This window comes from Leptosomus discolor, chromosome 1 (assembly GCF_034619465.1).
Source record: "Leptosomus discolor isolate bLepDis1 chromosome 1, bLepDis1.hap2, whole genome shotgun sequence".
NCBI classification, from domain to species: Eukaryota; Metazoa; Chordata; class Aves; order Leptosomiformes; family Leptosomidae; genus Leptosomus; species Leptosomus discolor.
Genome location: NC_141391.1, coordinates 177,136,894 through 177,152,972, shown reverse-complemented (window position 1 = coordinate 177,152,972; position 16,079 = coordinate 177,136,894). Strand labels below are relative to the sequence as shown.

Below are 16,079 nucleotides of genomic sequence, written 5' to 3'. Positions count from 1 at the left end.
CTTACACATAGTGCTTTAAACTGATCTTCTTCTAAGTTAAATTAAAAAGACTTTTCATTTAAAGAATTTTTGCAAGTAACACTAGTAAGACTTGCAATGAGGCAACCAAAATACCTGCTAGGCAAGAAAAGCCACACACTCACAGATGTAAATTGTTCTGTTGGGAAAACTGAAATTTTACATTATAAATTCACTTACCTGGATAATTGATCCACCATCACTTGTTCTATTACAGCCTGTTTTCTCCTCTCTGCAGCAACATCCTCCTGTAATGAAAAACTGACTGAAAGCAAATGAAATACAGAACACCAGACACCTCAAATAATAAATTACCCTTTAAGATAACATTCAGAGGGCACAATCTTACTGATGTCACAATTAATCTTTTTTTCCCACTATCTTTTTGAATAGAGTTCTATTTGCATAACAAATAGACAAATAATATTCTCTGCTATACACTCAAATTGTCTATGCATATCAGTTGTCAATAAATATGAGAATTCTAGTATTTCTGTTGACAGCATCCTTATCCCTGCATTGTTTCCAATAAATTCTGTAAGTACAATACGCCCTGAGGAAACTCGCACTATTCCAGGTTTCATGGTTGACACAGATTCCAACTCAGAGAATGAATTTTTACCTCCAGCAATATTTAGTCAAAAAAAATTCTTTTTAAGACTTAGTCTCAATGCACAATTTTTATTTGCTGCATGCCACAATAATTTTCTGCTGAGACAGGCCAATCTGAAAAATCTTTCAGGAAAGATCACCTTAAGGCAGAAGGGGACTTAACATGATCTTATTATTATGTTTATTAGAGTAACACTGAACCATAACCTTGTGCCATTCACTGTAAAGTGCTCAGGCATTGATCATCATTGGTTTCACTGAAAGAGAAACCAAAGCACAAGAGGATGCCCCAGGACAGCATGGAGGCCACTGGCAACAACCAGGCCTCAGCATCTCACTTTGTTTTATCTTCCAGATTTCTGAACTTTTTTCCCCCCAAAAAAAATTTTATATATGGGAAAACAGAGATTATTACTGAGGGTCTTTATTCAACCTTTTTGACAATTCTGTAGGTATTCTGAAACTGAAGAATTAAGATATTTTTCTGATTTGTTATTTTTTCCACACAATTCTTGTGTGCAAACCCAATTCTAGATAGATCAAACCTTACCATGGCTGAAGAAGAACTGGAAGTTGGTTCCCAGACACCACATAAGCGTAAGAGAAAATCCCTAATTGCACAGAGATGTTATGGGTCTAATTCACAACCTTCAAGTAAATACTGATTAGCACTAGCCAAGAAAAACCAAACCAAAAAAACCCCAAACAAATAAGGTAACACCAGACCAGCTGGAGTTTATTCTGAATTAATTTTAAGCATTAAGAGATTTCTGAACTACAGGAGACAGTGAGTTTTTTAGTTTGCTTTCATGTTTCATTTTTGCACCTAACAGAACTACAGGTGCTTTATTCCAACTTACTGAATCTTTGCCCATTAACTGTCCCAACAGATGTATTAAAAAGCATTCTATAAAGGAGGACACAGTGATAATACAGAGCAGTGTTTGTTAAAACAACATATTCCATGGACCCCAGCTTATAAAGCCAAACCAGCTGGCACGCTGAAAAGAGTCCAATTGTAAAAAAACAAACCTTACACCTTGAATTTCAATTGAATACCAGGTCACTAAATGTACTCTTCCATGGAACATCTTCCATTCAGTTCTTAGACAAAAGCTCTGCTATGAAGCTCAGCATAAGAAAGACATGGACCTCTTGGAGCAAGTCCAGAGGAGGCCACAAAGATGATCAGGGGGCTGGATCACCTCTTCTATGAGGAAAGGCTGAGAGACCTGGGGTTTTCCAGCCTGGAGAGGAGGCTCATTGCAGCCTTCCAGTACTTAAAGGGTGCCTATAAGAAAGATGTGGGCAATCTTTTTAGCAGAGCCTGTTGTGATAGCACAAGGCGTAATGGTTTTAAACGAAAGGGAGACAGATTCAGACTAGATAGAAGGAAGAAATTTTTTACAATGACAGTGGTAAAACACTGGAACAGGCTGCCCAGAGAGGTGGTAGAAGCCCCATCCCTGGAAACATTCAAGGTCAGATTAGATGGGGCTTTGAGCAACCTTATCTAGGTAAAGATGTCCCTGCTCACTACACGGGGGGTTGGACTACATGACCTTTAAAGTTCCCTTTCAGCCCAAACTATTCTATGATTCTATGAATTTACAAAATCGCTGAGGCAAACATTTAACTTGCAGCAGCTCTCACTAGTTAAAAAGTAGTAACTCTTGTTCACAAAACATGATTACTCAGAGAAAATGAACCTTCTTCCAAAAAAACCTAATTTTATTTTACATAGCATCTATTGGCAATCACACATGTACTATAAGCTGTCTTGAATAAGGGAAGTTTCATCCCAAATTACACAAAAATTAAGATAAGTTCTACTTTAGAGTTTTTGGTAATGATTACAGTAAAAGGAAACGTTAACATTGTGTATTCTTAAGGAAATTTTTCAAGCACCTCAAAATCAAATGCCAACAACTGAGGCAACGTATACCCAATGTAATGAATATGTATGCAGCTACTACTACTGATTTTTTCCATTATTCCTTCCACTACCAGAAGCTTGAACCTGAGAGAACCTAAGTGATGCTCCTAGAAAGAGACAGCCAGCCTATGCAACTGTGAGTGTTAATCAATAACAAAAGGGCTTCTGTCCTGGTTTGGGCTAAACCAGAACCAATTCTGGTTTAGTGCTTTAACTTCTCAGTTAAGTCTCCTCTAACTAACAGCACTTTCTGAAACAGCAGCATGTTTTTCCAGATAGTGACTGCTCCTAGCAGTGATAAGGCCTGATGTTTATAGTCAGTACCAAGGAATGGGAGGCAGAGAGGCCCTTGCTTATACTTGTTCTTGTAGTGACCAAGGTCACGGCTAAATTTCATACTCCGTGTTGGGGTGCCGGGAGTGAAAAAGGTCACAAACACGTAAAAGGTCACACCTGCAGGGAGGAGCGAACCGGACAGGTGACCCGAACCTGACCAACAGAGTATTCCATCCCGTGTACATCATATTCAGTATAAAGCTGAGAGATCACGAGGGTCAATCTCTCTTCTTCCATGGCCAACACCTGAGGAGGACTCTGTCTGTTCTTCTGTCGTCAATCCCAATCCGTGCATCCCTGAATCCAGTGCCTGAGTCCAGCTCCTGCATCCCATTCCTGCCTGCTGCCGAGTCCAGCTTGGGACTGCCCAAGTGCCAGCCCTGCAGCGTGGTGGTGACGTATTGTCACCAGGGTGGGGGGAGTTGGGTTCGGTATTGGTTTTGTATGTATTTGTACATAATGTATATATTTCATTATTTCCTTATTATTATATTTTCTTTTACTGTTATTGTTTCATTAAAGCTGGTTTAGTTTTCTTTTCCAAACCGTAAAGTCTCTCTCCCTTGTTCTCTCTCCTTTTCCCTTTTGGGAGGGGAGAGGGGTTAGTAGAGACCGTCGGTCATTTGTTAGTAGCTGGCCCAGCCTCAAACCGTGACAGCTTCTAGAGGTCCCAGTGACACCTTGCTCAGTCACCTGCTGGCTTCCTTTTAAAGCATGCCAGATGCAGCGTCCCTGTTATTTTGTGGTCCGGCATGGCTCCCTTCCTCAGTGTTTTCAGCTTATTTGATTTAGCATTCACTAGTTACTCTAATGATACTTCAATTTTTTTTTTTTCCATTATCTTCACCTATAGTCAGATTTTAAAATTTATTCGAAAAATAACAAACAGGAGGTTCTTCAAGTTCTTCATAAAAGTACTTTCTGAAAAGATTTTCTTATAATGAAAGTGAAGTGACCTCAGTAGTGCAACATCCACATTCACTTTGATGAGACTAGAAGTCAAATAAACGTTTGCAATGATGCAAAATTCAGTGCATAGTGATTAGCAAAAAAAAAAAATTACTACTTTTACAATCTCATAAAATATCTCATGGCTTACTAGTCCACGAGAAAGTTAGGATGCTAACTCCATTCAACAATACCTCCAAAAACCAATTATGAAAGCCAACACTATATATATGCAAGTACTGAATCATGCAATATCAAACCTCAAGGTTCTTCATCATTGTAAATAATCCTGAATTCAAGTATTAGCCTTAGATGGCCAAGGCTCCTATTGTTCAGTCCTAAGAAGAGCAAAAATCATGTCGACATAAAAAATTAAAGAAACATATTTGGTATGTGTATATAAGAAAAGTTTTAATTCCCCTGTACACATGCTTGTGAGATCACACTTGTTTCCAGTTTTCGAGGCTTCCTCCTTCCCTAGATCAATAGGGATGACAAGAACATGGAAGGGATTTGACAGAGGACTGGAGCCAAAGCAACTGAAAGGAGAGGTTAAGGGAGCTTGAGTCTGTTCAGTCTGCAGAAGCAGCAACTATGACGCATTATGAAAACGTCCTACAACCAAAGGGAAGTTACAAAGAAGACAGAACCAAACTTTTTTTGACAGTGGCCAACAGTGTCACAGGAGGCAAAGGTTACACACTGAGCCTTGGGAGGCTTGGTATGGATAATAGGAAGTACTTCTTCACAAGGAGAGTAGTGTATCACAGAAAGATGTTGCCTGAGATGCTGTAGAAGCTCCATCCTTGGAGCTTGAAGCCCCAGCCAAAGCCGTGGCTGACCTGATCTCATACCAGCAGCAGAGCCCATACAGCTTACAAAGCCAGTTCTCACCGTATACCTCATTCCAGGGGTTAAAAAGGGAAAACAGCCTGTTTACTCTAGAAACAAGTCAGAGTAAGAGCTGATGGAATCACGGAATCCATGGATTATGGAATACAGGCTCAGGTGGAAGCTACAGACCAGAGGAAATGTAACACTATACCCGGGTTCATCAACTCACTCAGTTAATCTTAGTTGTATGCATATATTTGTAATTATTATTCATAATTTGTATTACTGCATAAAATATAGACATTGCAGATAACATGAAAAAAAAATGCTCACTGGATGGCTCAGTTCAGTCCCTCAGTCGAAACAAATGTTTAAACTCCTGTGATCTCAATGGGTGCAATTACATACCAGGACAAAATCACCAAAGGTCTAACTTCTGTTGAACATCTGGGAAGTCATTCTACAAGTCTAGACAACTAACAGCATAATACCAGCCAAAATACTTACAGCTTCTGATTTCCTTATATTGTGCTGCATATTATAGGGCTTGCTTGTGTAGCACTGTTGCAGGAGAGCTTTCTCATCAAGAGCTGTAAGACCATCACTATGTCCATCTTCAAGCTGTGTACCCTACACAAAAATACATTCTTTTCATAAATCAAATTGAATTAATTGTAAGAAAAACAAACAAACAAACAAACCCAGTTTCTTCAACTTTTAAAAGCACTTTTCTTTCTTCATTTTTTAAAATGTCTACTTCTTCCACTTCATGCTAATTAGAAAAAGCAAACAATTTTCTTAAGCCTAGCTTTCTAGAGAAACTGAACTTACAAATCTTGCTCTCTAGTCTTTCCTTTTATCTTTTGAATACTTATCAGATTTCAACCATATTGAAATAAAAAAAAAACACCACAAACTCAAAAATACTGTGTTCCTACAAGCTTTCTGAAAAATCAGCAGCAAGTCAGAGAAGGTAGGCTGTTAGTACCTCTCTAAAGAAGACAAGAACTCATCCTTTTTCTGTTCTGCTCAAGAACAGTCAATAGAAAGCGGTGGATTTGCCATTATGTATATAGGTCAAAGTTCACCATTGCAAAAATGCTGCTTTTTGATCAGCAAAGAAGTTAAATACAGTCAGAAAAGCCAAAGCATACTGCTTAAATATGTCTAACAGACTTGTAAATCAGTCTGAAGGTATTACAGAAATATCTCCTACATGGATGATATGAAGAAAACTGACAAAGGAGACTGTGTTTACATTAGTCAGGAAGGAAGGAAAGAAATCCAGAAAGTAGGTTTTGTTAGCTATGCTCCTCTAGGGGCAGCTTCTGTTCAGAGAAGAAAAATTCCACTAATCAGATAAAGTAATAAGTACTTTGAAATCTAAAGAGGTTTTGATTTATTAATTTAATGAGGTACTGATAATATCTAACACAGAAAATTGTTCTGATAGACATTATATTAAAATCTGTCACAAGAATGGACACAAATGGCTTCTAGCGCTTAGCAAGTATCTTTCTGGAACACAAAATCACCAAAGTAAGCCAATCTTCCTTTTTCTCTCCCAGTATACACTTGTCACCTACTTCTTCAGTTTCAGATTAACTTGGCTGTTCCTGTAAATACCCTTTTGATGGGCTTGCAGTACAGCACATATAAAGGAGTCACTCCTTGCAAAACAGATGACGTGTCACACTGGTACATAAGAGTGGCATATTACAACAAATCCCCCGAACTGAAAATCTTAACTGCGACCAAACATAAAACTAAACTTCACAAAATAACACAACTGTTTTTTTTACTCAAGTTTTATTCACAGAATGTTTACTTATAGGTACTTGCAGTTTCTTGAAGTTTTATCTGAATACTAGAAAGGTGACTGTAAGAGGAGAAAGCCCATTTAAAACTATCAACAATATGTGTGAAACAGTAACAACATGAGAAACATACTCTTCATCTTGTGTAAGACCTTCCCTTTTCATTCTACTGAACATTAAGCAAGTAAAATCAGTAAACTCATTCATCACAACCCTTTTCTCTAAAAAGCAATGAGCACACTAAGTTCCCTCAAATATCTGCATACTTACTTAACTTTTCATTAAGATTCTTAATGGTCATCTACCCTCAGCACAGTCTAGCATTCAACCACTCCTCACAGCTGTTGCTTACTTTTGTTTCATGTTTCCTTACACCTACAATGAGGTATCTTGCTCTGTACAGCCACCCTTCTTCACTATCTCTTCCACAACAAAAGGAAAGTTGGGTTTTTCCACCCCTCTGTTTTCCAGCTTCTCTCCACTGATCTTCCCTTGTTTGCATCTTAGTTCTAATTTAAAAACACAAGAAACCTGGCAGAATTAACACAGCTTTGCGGTCCAACTATACTGGATCTTATCCAATGTCAAAGCAAAAAGTACAGATAGTATCTCTCGTTATTTTAACCCTATATTCCTTTCCATTTTCAGTGTTAGTAATTCTCTAAAATATACATTATATCTTTCATTTCTCCTTTTTAAGTCCTATATAGTCATAATTTAATAGAATAATAATTAATATACTTCTATATTTAAAAATAAAAAAAACTCGAATGCATTTCTGTATTTGGAAGTAATATTTCAGCAAGATCTTCCCGCTGTCTCCCATCTTCTTAGGCTGCAAACTCTTCCCTATCAATCATGTAAATCTTCATGTTCAAGCTCAAGGTGCACTATGAGGGCAAATGTTACATTTCTTACCAGAGAATACAAGCATACTTAAGATTCTCAGAGCACCTCAGTTTCTTGCTCTAGAACAACTGAAACAAGCTTCCTGTGCTGAAATTACACGTTTTTATTTCTTTGCAATAAAAACATGGAAGAAATTAATTACACACACATGCAAACCTCTCCAAACACTGTAATGAAATACCAATGTATACTTGCTAATTAAAAATGCAATTACTTCTTTGCCAGCTACCTTTATTGAAGCTTCTAGACACTGGAGGTGGTTTTTCTTCTTTTCTGCAATTCTCTGACAACACTGCTTATATTCTTCCTTCATATCTGCTTCATACTGACGATACTTCAGTTTATATCTGTCTGTTGGGGATGGCAGATTTTCTGGTATTGTCTTCTGCTCCAAAACAGAATGCTAAAGCAAAGAGTAATCAATATAAAAGCCTCTGGCTTATCTATTGAATGAGAACAGCATCATTGTAATTCCCATCCAGTATAACTTCGGAAAATTCTTGACACTATGCTTCACATTGAGAAAAATGCAAGTATGACAGCATATTCAGACTTAATTTTCATTGAGTTCTTCATATTTTGACCTTTTTTAATCTAAAAAAGCCAAATGGTTTTAGATCACTTTTAAAGAGAGAAGCCATGATTCAATGGTTCTGACCTATCAGATAATGTTACAGATCACTAAAATGGGAATTCTAACATTTGATTTTGGACAGCTCAAAATGGACTGTTGTGTTTTTTTCAATCAGAAGTTCTAATATTCTCGGATGGCAGATGAGTATTAGTAATGGGACCCCCTACCTTAGAACAACATCAGCTGAAAAGGCTAAGTACCCTCCTTACATCCATTTCAGTGCTCTACACAATGGAGGCCGGATGTGTAGAAACAGCAGCAACGACAGAAGGCCAAGACTTCATTCTCCTTTCTCTCCCTGAATAACTTCAATGTTTAAGTGATATTCCTTCAATGATAACAAAACTAAGATGGCCTTATCTAGCATCTCAACTGGACACATCTCATCTTGCAACAGCAGTGTTAACAGTCCTGTTCTAGACTCAAAACCCCAAAAGATTTATGTTCTTGAAAGGGCAGCTTTCTCTTTCAAAAGAGGATCCACATCCCTTCAGTGGTTAATACCTGAATGATACGACTATATTTAAATTATTCTTCCAAAAGTGACCTATTTTGGGAAGATTTACTTACACAGTCTGTTATTGAAGAAGCTGGAATATATCTTGCTAAAGGAATGCTCAGTCAAGGCCCCAGAAGCAAGCAATGCAGAAATAAAGGCTGCTCAGAGGAATACATTACAATATTTTAGAACTGCTTGAAAATCTTCTTCACAAAAAAGAAGGGGGGGGGGGGGAAAGAACCATCAGGCAAAAAGACACAGAGAGAAGGAGAGCAAAAGAGGGTAAGTGAACAGAAGATACTGAAGTGCTGAATGTGCAGGAATGTATTTAAGACATAATGAAGGCACGAAGGAAGCAACAAGAGATAGAGCAGAGAAGAAAGGCAGAAAGCCCCTGAGAAACAGACAAAGCCATACCAACCTCCCGTTAGCCTTCCCAGAGCTAGACAGAATTACGTGTATGAACTTTATATTTTAAAAAAATGGTAAAGCAAGTGGTAAAATCATAGACATCCAGACCTAAAGAGAGCATAGCAACTCTAGTATGCTTGCACTGCACACTTAGAATGCAGTACAGAAGAAAATAACCTATCCATAGTTACATGTTTACAGTTACATCTTAAGACGTGCATAAATACCCATGTTGGGCATGTAGATATTCCGAGTAGTACATTCTTAGTCCATCATTTAAAAAAAAAAAAAAAACATAACAAAACCACACTTAACCATTTCAGGTTTTATTTAAATGTAATATTTTTTTCAAGCTGAGAAACCATTTGGTTATATAGGGAAACACATAAAATTATGATCTTGGCAGACCCACCTTGAGCTCCAGCCGATCTGGAGTCTTGCCCTACAAGTTGCTATATTATTTGTTTCAAGGGGCACAGGTTATGTACAAATTAATTAATAATTGTTTTTCCTCTCTAGCTACACTTCTGTTTTAAACACACTCATTAGAGTATTTCTTAGGTTGACATAAGTTAAATATTTTTTTTTAATAATAGATTTTTAAACAGTATATTTTCCAGTTCTTCCAAAAACAGGTAACATTGATGTTACCTCTTGATATTTCCTGCATCCTAACCAAATAAAAATGTACTACTACTAGTAAGATTTTTATTATGATTATGTGTGATGCACGATTATGACAGAAAATAATCATGTAGGTAGCACTCTTCCTGAATGAATTTAAAGCTCTAGATATCTAATCTCTCAAATATATAGGACTAAAACCAGAAGACTCCTGTTTGCAGTACTTCAGCATCTTCCCCTTAATTATCATATTTGAAACACTCAAAATATTAACAGAATGACAGCAGATTAAAAATAGTCTCTCCAATAAGCTAGTTCCTGTCACACAAAAGAAGTTTAAACATATTACATTTTCAGACCATATACTATAGTAGTCTACTACTGAATTGCTAACGTTATTTTGTTGGTATATATTTTTTCATCTATTTTACCTCTGTTTTCTTCTGACAAAATTTTCTAGACACCTGTTTAAACGAAAGGAAAAGAGAAATTAAATATGTGTCATGATCAAATAAAAATTGTCACATTCATTTGTTCAAATTTAATTCAGACATAAGAGTTCAAAGGAAAACTTCTCCTGCATTCAGAGAACTGTAATAACTGAGTAATTAAATTAATTCCTAAAATTGTTATAGTGGATATTGATCCTGAACAGAGCTGTACTGTACTGCAAACAAGACTGTTAGCATCTGGACTACTGATTTTCCTTTTAAAGCACCTAAGATTAGTGGTGATTAAGTTTCTCAGACATCCAGAGGAAAACAACGCTGATATGTGATTAGGAAATTTTAACAATAAATGCTCTGACAAATGGAACATAATTCCAAAGTTAACGTCACAGCTGTGTTTTAAAGACAAGAGACTGAAGAAAAACCCTACGAAATGGCTGCATGTAACTCCAGAAGTATCCTTTTCACCAAAAGTAACTATTCTTCCACAGAAATTGTACTTACTGTTTGTAAACTTGGGTTTTGTCCTCAATCATACAATTACTGACTACTACCGATCTTATCTTTATTATTTTTGTAAGTTTCACTTTTTTAGAAAGATAAACCAAAGTTACAGGCTATCTCAAAAGTATCACATTTTTGTTAATAAAGCTAGCTATTAATATAGCTCTTCAAAAATTAGTACAATGAAAAGGATGAGTGTATCAACCAACAAAGAGCTAAAGTATATAAGAAAACAGGATTTTTGAAATATTCTAGAGGCTTCTCAGTAAAAAGTAGTTTGCCAAAAATATTTTGGACCAACAGCACTTGGAGATAGGAATTTAACTAAACAAAAAAACAGAACTTGAATTTTAAAGCTAAGTATGCTTTTCTAAATTATAGCTAAAGGTGCATATTTTAAAGACATTTGTAGCAACAGACTGACCTGTTGAGCCCGATGATGCTGTGCATATGGCGTTTCTAATGACATTCTGCAATCTGAAGATGAATCCAGAGGGCACGTGTGAGGATAACTTCCACTGTATGGTATGTAAGAGTCCCCATCCTAAAATTACAGAAGAAAAAAAAATAAAATAAAAAAAGGACAAGCAATCATAATTCATAGAATCAGAAAATGTATTGGGTTGGAAGAGACCTCTAAAGCTCATCTCGTCCAATAAGCAGGGACATCTCTAACTAGGACAGCTTGCTCAGCACCCCATCAAGCCTGACCTTGAATGTCCCCAGGGATGGGGCTTCCACTGCCTCTCTGGGCAACCTGTTCCAGTGATCCACCACCCTCATATTAAAGAACTTTTTCCTAATGTCCAACCTAAATCTACCCTTTTCTAGCTTAAAACCACCACCCTTCATCCAGTTGCTACCAACCCTTGTGAACAGTTCTTCCCCTGCCTTCTTATAGGGCACCTGCAGATATTGGAAGGCTGCTATAAGGTCCCCCCGGAACCTTCTCTTCTCCAGGCTGAACAACCCCAACTCTCTCAGCCTGTCTTCATAGGAGAGGTTCTCCAGATCCCTGGTCATTTTTGTGGCCCTCCTCTGGACACGCTCCAACAGGTCTACATCCTTCTTGTATTGGGGGCTCCAGAGCTGGACACAGAACTCCAGGTGGGGTCTCACCAAGGCAGTGTAGAGGGGCAGAATCACCTCCCTCGATCTCCTGGCCACACTTCTTTTGATGAGGCCCAGGATGCAATTCGCCTTCTGGGCTGCAATTGCCCACTGGTGGCTCATGTCCAGCTTTTCATCCACCAGTACCCCCAAGTCTTTTTCCACAGGGCTGCTCTCTAGCATGTCTTCTCCCAGCCTGCACTGATGCCAGCAGTTGCCCTGGCCCAGCTGCAGGACCCTGCACTTGGCCTTGTTTCATAGCAGGAGTGATATTTTTATAAACTCCTGCAACACATGAATTCTAAAAACTATTCAAGACAGAACTAATTTATAATTACCTCTTCATCAGAATCTCCCAGCCTCCCTAGGTCTAGGCATGGCACCCTACAGGAATGTAAAGTTATTTTAATAGCAATATGCTATCTTATTTTTCCATTACAGTAAAAGCAAACTATTATTTATTATTATTAGTTCCTTCACCAAAATTTCACTACTATGAATAGTTTCACCACAACTGGAGATGGGCTACTTGGCAAATCCTTATTAGCCCTCTTGCTTCAGCTCAGGAACTAGCCACTGAGCTTTTCCTCTTCCCCAGCTGCAGAGTACCCTGGCAGCCATGAAGGGCCCCCACAAGGCCCTTCTTGGCTTCCAGCAAGCTCATCCTGGCTTCTTTTCACAACAGGAGCTGCTGCAACAAGATCATAAATCAGGGATTCCTTACGCCTATCTTCTACAGCAGGTCTGTGTCAACATCCCTCTATAATCAGTTGCCAGAGAAGCAACAGGGAAGCAATAGCTCCTTGAGATGCAAACTTTTTGGAAGGTTAACACAGTGGAAGCAGACTATACTTTAGTATTTTATTCTGCTTAAAGAAATTAAAACATCTCCAACTCATCAAAGCATCTCTGTGCCTTCAGCCTTTACTCCAGGTATACTCTGGAGCCCCATGATCCACATTTTTTATATTTTATGACCAGCGTTTCCAAACAAGCCCATTATAACACGACTTTTTTCTTGGAATAAAAGAATTTCTTAATTTCCAGTCTTTTTTCATTAAAGAATGACTGACAGTACACAGAAATTTAAGTTCTTTGACTGATATGAACAATACAAGGTCACAGTCATCATACTTGTAAAATAATGTGGAAAGATACACTGGCTGTAAGGCATTTCAGTAAACAAAAAAACCTAAACTATGGTTCTTGAAATAGCAAATGTTGCTTATCTGCCCAAGTCATTATAAGGTTTAATTTTCACAAGCACTGTACAAAATTTCCCATTTCTTGTAAAAACCCTTCACAACAGTTTCTCTATAATTTTACTGTAATACCTGCAAAGAAGGCCAATAGCTAAAAAATGTTTCTCTCCTTTTGCAGACTACTATATTAAAAATATTCAAGAAAGACCAGGTATAAATATGAAAGCTCTGAGTACAAGTCTACCGTTAAGCTCAACCAAATGTAAATCAACTTAATTCCAATGTAAATAATGCATCAAATATTCTACTCTAAATATAAATCATAGAAAACAAACCTATGATGATAAATTTCATGGAACACTGAGTTGCATATCAACACAAATGCAAATGCACTGTGTTAATAATGCACAATTAAACAAATTGATCAGAAACAGAAGCAGACTTACTCTGGTGGGCGAGGACCATGAGTAGCCCATGTATCTGGTCTCCAGCCCTAAAAGAATGACATATTATTACATACCTACAGGGATCAGGACTAAAATACATAGTTCTCCCTTTCAACTGCCCCTGCAATACTTAAAATCAGTGCCTCAAAGTATCTGCCTGACATATTTGACTGAGATGCTACTAACAAAACAAAACCTTATCACTGTAAGTTGATTCTTACAGATCGTAAGACTAAAAGACTGAATATTCATCATGACAGAAATATTTCCAGTCATTAAGAATCCAGATAGTATCCACATCAGCTACTAATAATGCATCAAAAATAATCCACATTCCTGAGACTTTGTACATCACTGTTCACAAGGTTTTAGGTCACATTGTCCCTGTTGGTTGGGAACCAACCCCTCAGCCAACCCTTAAACCAAAGCCACAATACCAACAGCCAGCTGGCTCACACGGAGCTAGCTCTGACCCTGAATCAGCCCTGGTATTTCGTGTAACTGTTTCATCTCAGCTTTAGCATGGCAGCACACAGTGATGACTAGGCAGCTTCTGTACTCGCACTGTTTATTTTGCATGGCTGTGTATCACACAGATCTCCAAACTCAACTGAGCAAGAACATGGCAGGAAGCAAAGACTCCAGCCAAAGCTCCATCTACCCCACTACGGCTTTCTGAAAACAGCCAACAGCAAATCTCTAGGGAAGACTGTTTGACTGGGGCAAGCACATAGTAACAATTCCCCCAAATGGCCTCCCAATCTGAAAAAAAGTGTGGTTCAGGGATGTTCTGAACCAGGGCCAGCATCTTTGTTTTCACACTCTTCAGCTCAGAGGTCTCAGCACCACAGCCTGAACAAAAAGCCAACATCCTATTTCCAGTGGTGGCCCAAGACCTTTCACAATTTGAGAGCTGTCACAAAACTATAACTCCTTTCTTGCCACACACCCTGATAGCCTGCTCCTGAAAAAGTAGTTCACAGTTCAGCAACACTACCCTCTAAAGCCTTCAAAATCGGGTATTCAGGTTTTTAAAAAATTCAGTTTCTCTCCAGTAAGGTCGCACATAATAAATACCACCACCTTGTGGTCAAGTATGTAAAAAACCGTTAAGAGATCTAGCACAATTTAGTCTTATTCTTAAGACTAAATGCAATGCATTTAATCACAAGTATATAATTTTTTTGTACCATTTCAACTGTGATAAGGTGAAGAACACACCACATTCTAGATGTTAAAGTCCTAATGTAACACCTTTTCCAGAAGTCATCAAATCAGGAAGAAAGCAAACAAAAATCATCCTGAAGGCTGTCCAGTTACGGCGTGAAGCACATAGTTATAACATAATTTTCATCTACGATTTATTTTTGCAAGCCACGAAGAATCACATTTTGAAGAAGAATTTGGAAACTGAGGTGCACAGGAAAGAGAATGTAAAAAAGGGATGAGTGATTAGAGAAAAATTGACATTTGTTTTCTTTTACAACCTACACTAAATGTCCTAAAAGTTCTTCTTGTACACAGGTATTTAATTCTCAAAATACTGGTTAAAAGGTAACATTATAACATCGATGTGATATCGTTTATAAAAGGCCCTTTTTAATTCCAAATCAAACAAAAAAGGAAAACAGCAACTTGGCAGTCAAACTCCAAGAATTCCCAATGGGGTCATGCAACAAACGAGGAAGTTAAATGGGTGCTTGGGGGCTGAAGGAAGATTACCAATTAACTTTACTTCATGGACATAAAGTACACAGTATCTGTGAGAAAAATCAACTGTTAGTAACAATATTAATATTTACCTTAGCTATAATAAAAACAACAGCCCTCAGAATCCAAGATCGTATTTGTACTGATCAGACTTTCAAAAGTTAGCCTGAAAGTTTCTGCTACAGTGACCTTGCGAGGGTTGCACACTTAGCTTATCTCAAAGCGTAGACAATTAGGAATACCTGGATAACAAAACTCCCCTTCAGACTGAATGCAGAACACCTAGATTCATTTTACACATCAATCTGAAATCATGACTTTTGAAATTATGTTTTGGGGGTTGCTTTACTTTATTGCTGTCTTGCAAAACAAAATCACAGACACATCAGTTTCACCAGCAGCCTGAGACAGCACACAGTACAGGTTCAAGCCTCTGTTGCTCTTAATTGCAAGCACTAGTTTGTTCCCAAATTCTCCACATCCCAGTTAAGCACTCAGAATATCAGTTATATTAGGACAGCTGTTTTTACTGGAAATTCTCACCTTCATTTGAGAAGCTGTCACACCAAACTACCACTTTCTGACAAAATTAATTTCTTTAAAAGTTCCCTTCTCTACAGAACACATTATTCTGTGATTCTGTGATTATAACCTCAAGCTAAGAACCTTCTGAAGTACAATTAAAATATTTGTTAAAATGTCAAAGGAAGGAAAGTAACCATCAGCCTCCTGTTAACGTACCTGACGTTTATTCCCCCTTGATGACAGCTGAGCCTGCCTTCCAAGGGATGCAGCAACTCCTTTAACTTCCAAATCCATGCAAATTCAATGACAGCTTTCAGAATAAACTGAAAAACAAAAGGGCTATTGAAAAAATAAAGTATTTTTTATATAAGTACTTCTGCAAAAAAACATTGCATTAAAAAGAATGTGTCTATCACCAACAACTTGGGTACAGTCTGCAGCAAGCTATGAAACGTTGCTGGCTTCCCTTTTTTACCACCTATTAATTTCAGTCTTTCCTTACTAATGCTTAACCAGATTCCTGTTCAAATTTGCATCTTTGGCTCAAGTTTAACT

The 16,079-nt window shown here is 37.7% G+C and overlaps 1 protein-coding gene across 3 annotated transcripts in view; it reads right to left on the bottom strand.

The window, feature by feature from the left end:
- The window catches only part of CAPS2 (calcyphosine 2), a 30,571-nt gene extending 14,753 nt beyond the window's left edge, over positions 1-15,818 (bottom strand). Inside the window, exons 1-7 of one of the 3 annotated variants that reach the window (XM_086471634.1) lie at positions 15,741-15,818; positions 13,290-13,336; positions 11,980-12,025; positions 10,956-11,075; positions 7,625-7,813; positions 5,192-5,314; positions 199-266 (exon numbers count right to left, since the gene is read on the bottom strand). In XM_086471634.1, coding sequence (XP_086327760.1) covers positions 199-266; positions 5,192-5,314; positions 7,625-7,813; positions 10,956-11,075; positions 11,980-12,025; positions 13,290-13,336; positions 15,741-15,818 — 671 coding nt within the window. The remainder of the gene's footprint in view (positions 1-198; positions 267-5,191; positions 5,315-7,624; positions 7,814-10,955; positions 11,076-11,979; positions 12,026-13,289; positions 13,337-15,740) is intronic. The other 2 variants (XM_086471641.1, XM_086471648.1) reach the window with 2 other exon arrangements.
- Between the last annotated feature and the right edge of the window lie 261 nt (positions 15,819-16,079).